This window comes from Lepisma saccharinum, chromosome 2, assembly GCF_977018435.1.
Source record: "Lepisma saccharinum chromosome 2, izLepSacc3.1, whole genome shotgun sequence".
NCBI lineage: Eukaryota > Metazoa > Arthropoda > Insecta > Zygentoma > Lepismatidae > Lepisma > Lepisma saccharinum.
In genome coordinates this window covers 2592338-2608419 of record NC_139230.1, presented here as the reverse complement: position 1 = coordinate 2608419, position 16082 = coordinate 2592338, and the positions used below count along the sequence as shown (strand labels likewise).

Here is a 16082-nt window from a genome sequence, read left to right as displayed (position 1 = left end):
TCAACATTTTCTGCAAAATACATTCAACTTTCCTACAATGTTTTCCGTATTTAAGTCCATTGCAAATAGGCTGCTAAAAATATATTATCAAGGTTTCACTGTATGCATTATACAGGGCTGAGTCAAAAAATTTTATCAACTAAAGTTAATCTTTTTCAATACAAAGAAAACTTAACTCCATTGCATAATAGCTTCTCGAAGACCAGAGCCCACTAAACACTATTGTTATCTGGTATTCTTTACTGGAGCTTACTATTGCTTTTTATTGATTGATTGATTTGGAGTTTTAAGTTCACTTTATGCACAGTAAGGCTAATTGGGACTGGACCTACAGTTTAAAGTGGGATCCGAACCACTATGTGCCTCCACTGGGAATTGAACCCAGGACCCCTTATTTACAAGGTGATGACACAACAACTGCGCTATCAGGGAGGCCTTACTTTTGCTTTTTAAAGCAACTCCTTTATTTTCTATATGATGCTGTGTCAGCACTGAGAATTGAGTTCCACATTGGAAAAAATAAAGGATAATGTACTGCAATCAAAATTGTTAAAATAAGAATATAGAACTGAACAATAATTCACAGCAAAAAAACACTAGAGGTGTCAGTATAGTAGTTCACACTTTCTTGAATGTTCACATAAACCATGGTTTCACAATAAGAAAAACATTTTTTAAAAAAAGTAACACTCAATGTTTTGGCCACATTTCCAAGGACTGCTAGAGGCTCTGCAATAAAATTAAAACTTTAAAAACATCACAGCACTAGTTATAAGGTAAAAAGCTTAAAATGATAAAATAGAAAGGTTGAAGGTTGACAGCAAACTGAGTAGTGCTCTGTTATACAAGGAAATGGGCGAAACATCCTTCCAGGTGTGTATGACATCATTGGTTTGCTCTTTTTACCTTTTAACCAATGTGGTGAGTGTTTTGTAAGTTTTAAACTTCTTGGAGAGCCTGAAGAAGGGCTTGGAAATGGAAACAAAGCATCATGTATTGGTAAATGCAAGCACTTGTAAGCACTTTTTAAATATTATTCTTAAGGTAGCAGACATAAGAGAGAAAGAAAGAAAGAAAACGTATCCAGACAGCATTTACAGCAAGAGTTGGAGTCAATTCTTCAACATCTCAATAATCTAGTGCACATACCAACACACAGTACTGTATCCACAGAAACAAGTTTACTCTCAAGATAATAAAAATTCTTAATCAACAATATTTCTCCAAATATATGAAAAAACAATATTTTTTAATAGAAAGCTGGATAAGACAAACCTCCTCTAAAATTTTGTTCATGTATTTTTAGTCCATAAAATCATATTTCAATAAAATTTCAAATATTAGCATACTCTTGAGTTTTGCCAATAAATGATTTCTTGGTCACTCTCCATTCATTACATGAACTAATCTCCTCCAGAATAAAATATTACCTTTTCCAACGATGGTTTACATGACCTGTCACATAAGCTGTGGCACATTTGAACTGCAAGAGAAAATACAAAATTCTGTAATATTTACAAGTAGCTTGCATTGCTTTTACACACAGAAAGTACGTATATAAAAAAAATAAAAGGGGCCTTGACTGTTGACACAGTTTCTACCCTCTTAGTTAATGACACCCCCCCCCCCCCATCTTTCTTACACAAAATATTACATCAATAGAAGTTGTGAGAAATCCATGCTACTGCTTGGCAGGATAAGTGACCCACATTGCGCTGGTATGAAAGGTGTGGTAACTCTGTTGGTTAAACCAGTTCAGATAATCAGAAATTACAAATAATGTAGTTTGCTTTTATGTATTTTAAGTTTCACATTTCGACATTGCTGTTTTTGCTTTTGTCCAAATAATTTCAAAAGTCCACTCCCTTCATTAAAACAGGTTTTGGCATCTAAGATGGATGTCATCATGAAATTATCACAATGTTTTTTCTTGAATGCCATGTTTTGAAGAACATTATTTTGCTGGATGCTACAACCTGTATTAATGAAAGCAGTGGTTCTTCAAAATTAATCAGACAACAATGGAAAGTACAAAAATTTACCTACACTACACCTTCACCAAACCATACTTTACCTTTGACTACATCGAATATCAAATATAATAACAGATACCAATCAATAATATTATGTAGTCCAGGTTTCCTGTGTGACACTTGAATATCGTCTAACAACAAATTCCAGAATTAAGAATACAAGATATCTGGTCATTTCCGAAGCAAAAGAATGTGGCAAAAATGGACCTCAAAACATGACATTTAGAAAAAAAATATGAAGATAATTTCATAAATGAATCTAAAAATGTTGATTATTGCATACGTAATCACAGCCATCATACTTAAACTTAGAATGTAAGAGGGAAATCTTGGAACTTAATGCAGGAGGAAACAAGGAGATAGTCATATACTTTAATGCAATCAAAATATGCACACATAGTTATATTATCAATGCAGGTAATATTTGCTCATAGCATTAGCTCATTGCAGTTAATTTGTTGTTTATTCAAATTAACTATCATACATAAAATAAACAACACTTTTCAATGATTATAAAAATTAGAGCACACAATTGGAATTAAGCATGCACACTCATCCCCCATATAAGTAATGACATAACGCAATGAAAAAATCAAAGCAGAAAGAGTTAAACAAATTACAGAAAATGAATGTAGGGCTAAGTGATTTCATCCCACATATCAACAGCAAACTTCATGCTTTCAAATGCCAACATACAGGACCAAACTATTTCTGCTGCATGATAGCTAACAATGAATTGTGCATTTTTCATAGTGCAGTGGGTATAAATGAAAATCCACTTGACAGTCAAATGATCATTCAACTCTTGTTCCAATCATTTGTAATATGAGAAAGAAACTAGCTCACATTACAGAAAGTAGTTAGAAGATATTTTACAAGCATACCTCACTTTATTGTATTTTGAAATACATCACTTGTCAATTACACTTCCATTTATTATTTTGGCACTTGACTTGCTCTGCTTTATAATGCTGAAAAATGTATCAGCTAAACAAATATGATTTTTAGTTTTTGCATTGTTATTTAGAGCCCACTGCTATTGTGCACTTAATATATAACAGTACTAATATGTCACTCCGTGTGTTGTAGACAAATATTCAATACTGGAAAAATACTAGTAATGGAGCAAACCACTAGCTCCAACTGATGTCACTGCAGATTATTATTTGCAGTATTATTATTTGTCACACTTAAGCTTACAATTTAGTTACTCCATAACTAAATAAAACAGCTCTTTGCCATACAAAAGTGTTATGCTGTACAATTCTACTAATAATTAACTCATTATGCCGATGGCAGGAAATCCTGCCAGAAATTTCTGGTGGCCCAGAGAAATGGACTAATTGAACTGAAAATGCAACTGCTTGATTGTTTAGACCTCCAAGCTTCTTTGTTGACCATGCCAAAGCAGTTTTGTGAATTAATGCATTCTCAAGTGGCCGATTCTTTTGTGCTTGCAAGAATAGGAAGGAAAATGGCTTGCAGCTCTTCAAATAAAAGGTAAGTACAAACATGTTTTACTATATTCTTGTAATACAATAGATAAATTCTGATGTTGAAATGTCTCTTTTTCATTAGCCCCATCTAGTTGGCTGCACTTTTTGACACTCGGTGCAGTGCAGTGTCAGAGTGGTGCAAGGAAATTATGTTCAACCAACTAGATGGAAAGCGGTGTTCAAGTTCAGAAAGATTCAACAAATGCCTGTCTGCTGCTTTAAATGGACATTTGATTAGTTAGCACGCACCACGTGGCCATACACCACACATACACCGGTCTGGAAGGTAGTGCAGATGGTGCAGACACCAAAAACACTACTTGACTCCAAATCAACGAACTAGACGACTCGGTGTTGCACCGTGCAACCAACTAGACGCTTCGGTGCAAAGAGAGTCAAAGCGAGTCAAAAAGGGCAGCAAACTAGATGAGGCTATTGTAATAAGCCATTTGTACTTATAGCATATAATATGCTCAAAAATACATTTGATCACATAATGTGCCACCTACGTTTTGCTGATAATACGAAAATGACCAACGATTGTTACTGCAAAGCAAGACCTACTCATAAAGCAGTTTGGAGTACCAAGAGAAGTTACCAGGTCACCATTTTTGAGAAAAGAGATACAGCATGCACTCCAATATGATAACACTGGACATTGGATTGTGAAGAGCAATAAACCTAATTCAAGATGCAAGAAATGTTCAGGACATACTATAATACATACAATTGTGGTAAATGTGTATCTGCTCTCCATCCTGAGTACTTCAAGGCTTGGCACACATTATGGAGCAGATTTTAACTTATGTTCAAGAGACTGATTGATAATTCTGCTTCCTGTTGAACAATGTGCTAAAATACGCAACTTTTTATAAATTTAGCACATTTTTGGAACTATTGTATGTTTCTGTGTTTGTATATATTTCCAATAATAGGTTATGCTATACATATCAATGTATAAAAAATTGTTCTTAAGTAGCTAAATAAAAAAACAAAATAATCACAAAGAAAGTTAAGTAGATGAAATTGTTACCTTAAATGGCAGGACTGTAATGAAGGCAAATAAACAATGTTTTAACAAAAAATGTTTCATTCACCTTATTTGGACCTCAACAACGACATTTCAAAGAAAGAATTTCAAAAAAATACTTGAAATGCTGTTTCGGCATTAATGGGATAATACAGTATATAAAAAAAATAATAGGAAATTATCGAATGAAAAAAATTACAAATACTTACAATTAAAAACATAAGAAGGGAAGGATACATGAACAGTTGTGTATCAAGCATACCAGATGGAGGCCTGATGAGGTATTCATACGTTAATATCCTAATTTGCTATAATTACTGCTCCAACATAATTAATATATCTCAACATGGTGGCTTCAAAACCATTATACACTTGGAGACTCAATGTAGTATGATGTAGTCAGATTATAATAACCAAGCCTATGGTTGTAGATAACAGCAATATAAAGCTGTTGCATGTTAAATGTAACTTAGTGAGACCTAGGACATCAGACTAGACAATAAATAGAGAATATATTTGGTTTCTTAAGCTTGGGTGGTATTAGCTGGAAAGATAAGAATTCTCGAAATGTATTTTTAATATGCTATGAAAATACATTTCAAAATGTTGTTCTAATGTTGAGTTCAGTTTATCTATTATGAATACAAAATGTAGCACACACATAAACACAGGTGAAGCATTTTGAAATGTCCACATAAAAAATAATGTCACATGCATAGTTCTCTCTGTAACATGGGTAAATTATGATAGAATTTTCATAAAAAATTATGTATCTATCGTACCTTTACAGGATCTGCAAGGAGTCTATTACACAACATATCTTTGTTTGCTCAAAATCTCTCTTCAACAATTATTGACGTAAATTACAATTTTCCTAAAAGAGAAAAGAACAATAAATTTTCAACACGAATGTTGTAAAATTCAAAAATAAGACTATATTACTCATCAATTAGTTCCAGAACCAAACTTGACTGAAGTTAAAGATGCTATTAAAAGGCTAAAGAATAACAAAGCACCTGGCATTGATTTAATACCAGCTGAGTTAATTAAATATGGTGGAAATTCATTAATATGTCAAATTCATAAATTAATTTGTTTAATATGGAATAAAGAAGAAATCCCTCAACAGTGGAAAGAATCCATAATTGTTCCTGTGTTTAAAAAAGGTGATAAAATGAACTGCAGTAATTACCGTGGAATTTCTCTACTCTCAACAACATACAAAATATTGTCTAACATTCTTTTAACAAGACTAACCCCATATGCTAATGAAATTATAGGTGATTATCAATGTGGATTTAAACGTAACAGATCAACTACAGATCAAATTTTTCACATCAGACAGACACTTGAAAAAAAGTGGGAATATAATCAAAATGTCCATCAGCTATTCATTGATTTCAAAAAAGCATATGATTCGGTCAAAAGAGATAAATTATATAATATATTAGTAGAGTTTGGAATACCTAAGAAGCTTGTTAGTATGATAAAAATATGCACCAGTGAAACAGAAAGTAAAATTCGTGTGGGTAATAATATGTCTGACAAATTTACAATTCATGATGGGTTAAAACAAGGAGATGCATTATCTCCATTGCTCTTTAATTTTGCCTTAGAATATGCTGTAAGGAAGGTAAAAGAAACTAAAGAAGGACTAAAATTAAATGGTGTGACTCAGTTGTTAGCATATGCAGATGATGTAGACTTACTGGGGGATGATATAAATACGATTAAGAATAATGCTAAAATATTTTTCAAAACTGCTAAAGAGATAGGTTTGGAAGTTAACAAAGAGAAAACTAAATATATGCTTACAGGCCGAAACCAAGTGTTAGGTAATAATCAAAATCTAATTATTGATAACAACTCGTTTGAACCAGTTTCCAAATTCAAATACTTAGGAGTAATATTAACAAATGAAAATTATATTAAAGAGGAAATAAAAAGTAGGCTTAATTCAGGAAATGCATGTTACTTCTCTCTTCATAAACTTTTGTCTTCTCGTTTAATATCTAAGAAACTAAAAGTAAAAATATACAAAACAGTAATTTTGCCTGTAGTATTATATGGGTGTGAAACTTGGTCCCTTACATTGAAAGAGGAACATAAATTGAGAGTATTTGAAAATAAGATCCTTAGGAAAATATTTGGACCTAAAAGGGATGAGGAGACAGGTGAGTGGAGAAGGTTACATAATTCAGAACTACATAATTTGTATTCATGTCCAGATATTATTAGAATAATTAAATCAAGAAGACTTAGGTGGGCAGGCCATGTGGCACGAATGGGAGAGGAAAGAGGAGTTTACAGGATTCTTGTTGGGAAACCTGATGGTAAGAGACCTGTAGGAAGGCCAAGACGAAGATGGAGGGACAACGTTGAGATGGACCTAAAGGAAATCGGTAGGGATGGAAGAGAGTATATAGATCTTGCTCAAGATAGGGACAGATGGAAGGCCTGTGTTGCTGCAGCCATGAACCTTCGGGTTTAAGAAGGCTAGAGAGTTAGTTAGTTATTACTCATCAATTACTTAAAGCATTTTTACAAACAAGGGTGCTTACATGTGGTTCTTGTCCTAACTTTTTGACATTCTTACAGAACAACATGTAAAACTCCTTTTCGTTCATTTCTTTGCTGTGGAATGGTCATGATGTGAACATTCGTGAAAGCAAAGTAATAAAAGCATTCTCAACCACCGATAGAAGGTCAGTATCCTAATGAACACAGATGACATAATACTGTACTATCCAATCAGCTCAATAAATGACCCCGATTAGCCTTACTAAGCATAAAGTGGACTTAAAACACCACACCAAATCAATGGATGACTTTTACATGCTGCAGAAAGGCTTAAACTCTTTCGCAAACTGGTGCAAGCAGACAGGAATGATCAGAAATGTGGATAAGTACAATGTAATGACATTCAGCAAGAACACAACAACAAAAACACCTCTACCATTATACAAGAGTATGAACTTGGCAGCTCGACAGTGTGAGGCATCACTCACCTTGGTTGGTGTCCACTTCACATCAGACTTATCTTTCGGCACTCATCATCAAATCACTAACATAAAACAATGTGTTAACTTTATTTTTCAGACTGGAAAAATGTCCCCAAACTGTCACCAATCAATGATGTGCATCAATTTGGACTACATTCAGTTTTATTACATGTTCATGAGTATTCCCTGCATCCTAATCATGCACAACAAAAAGTTTGATGATAAATTAACAATGGCACATTTTTTTAAAAAAATTCACACATTGGTCACACCCCACTTTTTTGAAAAAAAAAAAAGACATAACATCTGTGATTATACAGTGAAATGCTGTACCTGACTGTGTACAAAAAAAAACAACATAAATGCTTAGTTAGCCTCTCGACCAACACATTTTTTTTTACCCATTTCTCTCTCTATTTGTTTTGGTTAATATACTTTGCTTTTCTACCTCTTAGATTAATTGCAAAGGATGAAAATGAAACATGAACTGATAAAACCAATGAATATCCCATTTTCTTGTTAAAAAATCTGGTCACCTTAGTGAAGATACAGCACGATAATGTGCTTGCTCCGCCACTGTCATCACCTTCACATATATTAAATGACTTACATTCCATTAACAAGTGGTTCACTGCAAATAATGGTTGGTGTCTTTAAGCCCACTTTTATGTACAGTAAGGCGAATCGGGACTGGACCTACAGATTAAAGTGGGATCCGAACCATTATGTGCCTCCACTGGGTATCGAACCTGGGACCCTTTAATTACAAGGCGATGACGCTACCACTGCCACCATAGGAGAGGCCCCACTGCAAATGAATTTGCAATAAAACTGCATAAATAATCACACAATCAATATCCAATGTAAAAAACCTACACATTATTTACGCATCAACCATTAAAAATCTAGGTCTCAATTTGATCCAAATCATTCCTGATCAGGGCATACTACAGCAAAGTGCACAAGAGCAATAACAACAGGTGCAGATCCATAGAGAGGGCGATGCCCCCTCCCTAATGCCTACAGTAGATTTTTGCATGCATTATATTTCATCTATATTTTGTGGTGTTAGAAATGGATATTATGGATATTTTGTAAATATTGTAATCCCAAATATCAATTTTCATTATTATTATTATTTGTTCATAATTTTGTATTGTCTTCTGGTAATAATCTGCATTTCAAATCAAAATTAAATAATAAGTAAATACATAACGACCTCCAATCCCTGTATCACTTGTCTTTTATCTTGGAAAGGAAAAGATATGATGGAAGAAAATAATAGACATACTTTGCTTATCCTGAAGTGGGACATAGTATCCCTTTTTTCTCCCTGTGCATGTTAATCCCTGTAGGCCACCAGGTAGTTCTACATGTTGTGTACAAAAAAATATTTAAATATTGATTAGAATCAGGGTTGGCATTTTGCTGGGCAAAACTGGGTTATATTGTTGTTTTTTTCTCAGGTTATATATGGATAAAAGCAAGGAGGGCCAAAAGGGCTAAATAAAAATCAAAGAAGGAAACACTCACCCGACAGTGAAAAAATTCAAAATTTTCGCTAGCTTAGTAGCATCATCGGTGTGAGACGAAAGAAATCCATTTTTCCCCGATAGTAATTTATTGGAACATTCAATTTGTATTGTTTTAGTTCACTTAATCAAAAACTATTTAATATTTTCTGTAAACATAGTTGAGAATTGACAATTAAGGTCTCACACCTATGAAATGATTAAGGGGAGGAGTTACAGTGCATTGTGCATTTATTTCAATATCGCCCGAATGGGCAATGCTACTAAATAAAACTGGGTGTATCCAAGATTATGAATTTCTCTCCATGTTGCAAGTGGAAGCATTTTTTATGCTAGACACCATGTTTAAAAAATATGATGAATAAGAATTTTCAGAAACGCATGTATTCCTTATGGGGAATCAACTTCAACACAGGAATATGATAAAATTCAAGTATAATTCCCGGTTTTCAAGTCAAACTTTCCAAGCAGATGTTTTCTCTATTTCAACCTTACCTATTATTACCACCTCTCACCATCCACCCACACACTCGCACACAAATATAGTAACACTATATAGGGTCTGTGATATTCTAGTGTATCCAAAAATTCTAATTCAATTCAATTAAATTGTATACATATTTAAGATATTTCACTTAAGGTGTGGAGTTTACATTTGCCATTTCACATACTCAGACTAGAAATACATCTACAAACATAAGTCACAAAAGTTTTGGGATTTACCAATCTACGAAAAATTGTTAATTGTACAAGAATTTCAAACTCATATCTACCTGATTCAACTTCAAGATATCTTATCTTGCAATAATCATCTTTTGTTAGATAGATTGTTCTGCAAAGGACACTAAAAAAGTAAACGGACTGTTTTATTTTCCACGCAGCTTTCTTCTCCTTTATCAATAAGAATAAAAGCTAAACTGTGAAAACTTGCCTCAGGACATTCATATAAATTCAATGGGATTTAGATTAATAAAGTTGTAATTTTTCACGTCTACGGAGGAAAATTCACGTAGAATTTACGAATAATTCCCGAAGCCAATAATTCATGCATAATTCCCAGAATTCAAGGAATTCCCGGTGAGTAGCCACCCTGCAACATCAAGTTACTGCTAATCAAATCGAAGTGTCAACTTTTCCGCTGGTGAAATGCATCTTCAAACTGACCTCTTCCCACTGATATCTTCTTCTATTCCATCGGAAGTTTGATATTCCCAAGATAACAAATCCAATTATATACTCCCATGAAATGAAGTAAAGAATTTTCTTTTGGCAGAGCAGAGATTGTGTTCAAATACTATGATGTAACTTGTATGTTTATGTTATGTTATGTATTTTGTCTACATGTTTTTATTTTTACTTATTTTTCATTCATTTTATTTTATTTTTATGTAGTTGTCTTTTCACAATTTTTGTATCATTTTATTCATACATTTATTACAATTATTTTATCAATAGATTTTGTAACTAAATCATACAGTTTATTGTACACTGTATTAATACTGTAATAACAAAAGAAATGTAAATTTAAATGTAATCGATGACACGGGTTAGGTGGCAGAACAGCCTCAGGCTGAACCTCGCCCACGTAAATAAAGAATTTGAATTTGAATTTGAATTTGAAAAAAAATTTGATAATCCCAATGCATTTCTCCTTGCCTCCTATGACCATCCTGGCAGTATTGCCAAACCTGATGTGCATAAAAGAGTTACATTTCACCTTAAATGGAGTTAAAACTGACTTTCAAGGAGCTAGATTTATGAAGGCTTTATAAAGTGCTTCCTAGGGTAATGTTAGTTGTCAAAGGGGTGGGCTCTGCTATTACCGTTAACTCTAAATTGATGACAATTTATTCTTACACCCATCTCAATAATCCACCAATGGTCATATGAAATCGAAAATAAAAGATTCCCGGATAACAAAATTATGTGAATTTCACATCAACATGGCACTATAAAAAAGTAGCTCGGGATATAAGAGGGGGTGGGGTGACACAGCCAATATAACAATATCACGTCACATGCAAAAATGCAAAATGAATAATCATGGCAAAAGTTGGTCTATGTGGGACGGAACCAGCATAGTGGGAGACGGGGGGTAGGCGCCCCAGTTTACAGCCAAACGAGTGCACGAAAGAGCCAATTCTGGCTCTAAGAGGGCTAAGTTGGCAACACTGCCAGGGGGGGGGAGCTCCATGGAAACTGTTCTGCATGCCCTTAAACTAAAAACATACATAACCCATGCCACAATAGACCATTGAGGTTGGCCAGGCCTACCTACCGACTGCCAGCCACTCCTACCTGATCCTACTCTGAGGTGGGAGATCATCCAACCAGTTACGAGGTGACGTGTGGTCAGCACGATGAAACCCCAGTCGTCGTTGTAGGTGTTGATGACTGGGTTACACTACTCATTCGTCGTTTCCCAATTTAATCATGATGGTGAGTGTTCACCAGCCTCATACACAGGCCGAAATCTCAGGAGAAAAGCTTGTTACATTTCCCCCAGAGCATGACACCCTAGACCGTGCAGTCACAGTGTGGGACAAATGTTTAAATTATCTAAAATACTATGTTCTGAAATATCACCAACAGCTTGATTCTACTCTTCCTGGATGGCGTAACAGTTAATAGATCTGTGATAAGTTCCCAAAGTTGCGTATTCCAATACTATACTAATACTTGATAGCTGTGGAGGTTTAGCCGACCTCCGTGGCAGAGTGGTTAGCACAGCAAACTGCAATGCCAGGGGTCCCGGGTTCGAACGTGGATGTTTGTGTTTGTCCCAATGAGAATACAGAGACAATTGATGTGTGAAAATTGAGAATATAGAGCGAAAACAGAGGGAATACTACTGCTCAGGGGTATTACATTTATTACTACAAATGTAAAAAAAAAGTTGACAGGCTGTCTGACTGCCATGCAGGAGACCCAGGTTCAAATCTTCAAATTTTTCCAGCCTTGTCCTTGCATAAAGCAGCTCTGGGATTCACATAGCCTCAAATCAATGAGTCCCAGGCAGTAAAGGCAGCCTGAGTTTGGTTGTGATCACATCACCTCCAAAATGGCAGACATCGAGAATATTATGGCCCTACCCCCATATCCCCTGAGTGTGACTGGATCGCACAGTGCTATATGCACTGGGAACTTTACCTTTACCTACTATACAACATACAATAGCTGCACACACACTTTTAAAACTGCTTCAATACAGTTTGTTCATATCACAGTTGTGTTTTCCCAATGTGGATGTTTAACAATTATAAGGCTGACATATTTAATTGTGTTGTCTGATTTCATCCAAATGGAATACCGTATTCACCCTAAAAAAATATCTGGTTGCTATGAAAATTACAGTTCAAATGGACAAAACATTAGTGACCCCAATTTGGCCCCCAACATACATATGTACTATATTTTTAAAAAATCATTGTCAAACCATAGATTAAAAAATACCCTAAACAATTTATCTCTCTTCTTTATGTCCAAAAATGTAGTTCACGCAGATATTTGAAAGTGGCATCAGAATTTGGAGCTACCTCAGAATATGAAAAATCAATTTTTCATCCACCATCTTCGATGGCACAGTGATTGCTCTTCTTTGAAGAAGAATGGAAGAAAGTGTTAGCAAGAGTGGAAAGGACAAGAGAGAAAGAGGAGAGAAGAAGGAAGAAGAATGAAGGAAAAAGAGCATGAGCTAAAGAATCCAACCACATTCTAGATGGAAGTAAATATGTTTAGCCATTTACGTGAAAGTACAGTTTACAAGGGAAAGCCACCTGCTAGAAAGTTCCAGAACAACTTTCTAATAGTCTGGAGGGGAGTAATGTTTGTGTATATATATCGTCCTGTTTTTGTACCTTGTTACATTTGTACTTGGTGCAGAGTCTGAAGAAGACCTTGCTACAATGTTGAAACGTTACATTCAGTTTATGTTTTATACTAAAATAAATTACTGCCTTGGTCAGCATATTTAGTTTTTCATAACTGTTGGAACTGTGTTAATGTGTTCATTGTCTTTATTTGATTTTCTCCAGACCCTATTTATCCCATCTGATCCGTATATATTAATCTTGGACTCGTCTGACCATATGACACTATCCCAAAATTCCTGGTCCTTGTGGATGTTATCTTTCATGAATTAAAGTATATTTCTGCGATTCACCTTATTTACATACGGCCTCTTTCGTGGCATTCTGCCATGATATCCATGCTTCCACAAGGCACGTCGGACAGTTTGATCGGACATCATCTTGCCAGCAACATTTTCTACTAATGGTTGTAACTGAGGAACACTTAGTCCCGGGTTTTCTCACACTCTTTTTAAAATAAAGCGTTCATCACCTTTATTCAATCGTCTCTCTTTTGGTTTTCTCGGCACATTCTGTGTTGAACCTTCCTCTCTAAATTTGTTTACTTTGTATCAAACTGTGGAGTGTGATTTATTGACTGTTTGTCCAATTTTTCTTAATGAATAACCTCTAAGGGTCAAATTTATAATAACATCCTTCAGATCAGAACTAAGTTCTTTCACCTTGCCCATTTTGAACACGTTGATAGATAGATAGGCCTACAACAATACCTATGCCAGTATTTCTCTTGACGGGAAGCGCGCCTGCATGTTCAAACTTGTTACGAAGTTACAAACTGCACGAAATCGCCCGAATAGCGGTGGCGCTATATGTGAGGAAGATTGAAACTCCTGCCTGTACAAATAACAATGATGCAAGAAACCGCATGTTTTTCTCTTTTTACACAAATTATAAGCTCTGTTTATACACTTCGAACATACATTTTTATTGACATTTGGTGGTGAAACTTTCATTAACATTAATTTCTAGGTACATATGAATATATTTACAGTAATTATGCGATATAGCCCGAACACCTCTCACTCATTTATTTCGTTCATTTTAGCATTAATACTTATCTTTTCTGCATTGCGGAAGGTTCTTTGAGGTGAAGTTATGCCTTTTTCCATAAAATAGTGTCAACTTTTCATACTACGAGTCATTATTTGTCTTCCTTGTTCCGCTTGGGTAACAGACAATATGGCGTGCACTCGTCATGGATCATCGCGCATCGTGCTTGTGTTTTGTCATTTTGGAGTGGGTATGTAGTGTTTCAACCTTCTTAACCGAAAAATACCTACATTCGTGTTCATTATGTCATCACAAACCAATGACAGATAGCCCCAAAAAAACATTTACAATAGCCCCACAAACCATTGACGGATAGCCCCAAAAACCATTCAAGTTAGCCCCAAAACCCATTCACGTTAGCCCCAAAAACCCATCACATTAAATGTTAAGTATCCCCAAAACACCTGAAATTCCTTTATTTTCCTCTTTTTCACATTGGTACATACGTATTCTGCATTCCTAAGGATTCTTGAAGGTGCCATTTCATTTTTTTACGGAAATAATCTATATTTTCGACGTATGAAGCAAGTTTTGTTCGTTTCTTTTTCCCTTCAGTAACACGCTAAATGGCGGTCACAGTTGCACTACCATAGTCGGTATGCAGTGTTTCCACCCCACTCCACCGAAAAATACCTATGTAGCCCCACAAACGATTGACGCATAGCCCCACGAACCATTTCCGGTAAGGTTAGGTTTGGTAGGGTCACATATAGGTTACAATAGTTAAAAATTGGTTTCGAAAAAAAATATGCGTAGCCCCACACACCATTCTCGCATAGCCCCACGAATCATTGACACATAGCCCCATGAACCGTTGACACATAGCCCCACAAACCGTTTGCGGAAACGTACCTTCTTCAGTTACAAAAACTTGTGTTTGGAAACACTGACCGGGATTGACTGAGATTATGTCATCACACACAGGCTACATCCACCTGAAAGTAAATGGATGCAAGAGCTTTCCTGCATCAGTCACACATTTATATCGAAAAATAGATGATTTACCGACAAAATTGAATGAACTATGCGAGAAAACACTTCCACGAACTTCCACAATTGTAAAGAAACTGCATTCGGTAAGTAATTTCTCCTGTAAATTTGAAGAAATGCGTTTTGGGGATACTTGAATTTTACCCCATTCACGATAGCCCCACGGACCATTTCCGGCAAGGTTAGGTTAGGTTAGGTAAGCATAGTTAAAAAAAAGAAAACAAAATTCTCGTAAAAAAAGGCACGTTTGGAAACACTGGCGAGACCGTGTGACTTTCGACGCTCGCACCATCTGCATATACATAATGGAAACAACGGCAAAATGTTGTCGCTTTACAGAAAATGCAAATTCCTTACATAAAAAGTTATTTCTTGTTCTGCAGCATTCTATGGTGAAGTTTTCAGTTTCCACGAAAGAAAATACCTCGAAGAACTTTGGCAATGCTACAGAAACTGATTTTAGTAAGTAGTTTCTCCTGTACTGTATATATGTGTATGTATGTGTGTATTATATACACACAATCTAAATAATTGTTGGTTGCTGAAAATATTTCATGCTGTGCGTATGTTCTTACCTAGTACTCAGAATAATGATTCATTCGGCCTTGCACTTCAAATTTGTTCGTGTGAAAATTGTTTCACTTTTTTTAATATCTTTTTACGAGTTGGCATTGCATAGCATAATACAACTTTCAGCTAATATGATACAAATTATCCATGAACGCAATACAAAGGATGTAAAGAAAACGTAAAATACATAATCATATTTGCGCAATACCAGGAATATGTATATATTATATTTCTAGCGAGCAAATAATCGCTGGTGCTTACAAGTGCATTCTTTAATGTTTAACGTATGATCCTTTTCAGCATGTGGTCATTTTATTAGACCTGTAGATAAATCAAAGCCTTTGGGTTTCCCTTATCGCACAACACTTCTGCAACCTTGTGTTCTGACGTCATGAGAGAGGTGTCAATTTTTAGGCTAAATGCCGAAGTTGTTAGGTTAGGCTAGCTAGGTTTAGATCTCTTAGCATAAATGACAATTGCAGTGTATTCGTGCTAATAGAATCAAACTTA

General features: G+C 35.2%; 1 protein-coding gene across 3 annotated transcripts in view; it reads right to left on the bottom strand.

Annotated features, from left to right (window-relative positions):
- The window catches only part of CPT2 (Carnitine palmitoyltransferase 2), a 61997-nt gene extending 46287 nt beyond the window's left edge, over nucleotides 1–15710 (bottom strand). For 2 of the 3 annotated variants that reach the window (XM_083116922.1, XM_083116921.1), the window contains exons 1-3: nucleotides 15578–15710; nucleotides 5342–5433; nucleotides 1431–1483 (exon numbers count right to left, since the gene is read on the bottom strand). In XM_083116922.1, coding sequence (XP_082973048.1) covers nucleotides 1431–1483; nucleotides 5342–5377 — 89 coding nt within the window. In that variant the 5' untranslated portion in view covers nucleotides 5378–5433; nucleotides 15578–15710. The other variant, XM_083116923.1, reaches the window with a different exon arrangement.
- Nucleotides 15711–16082: the final 372 nt, after the last annotated feature.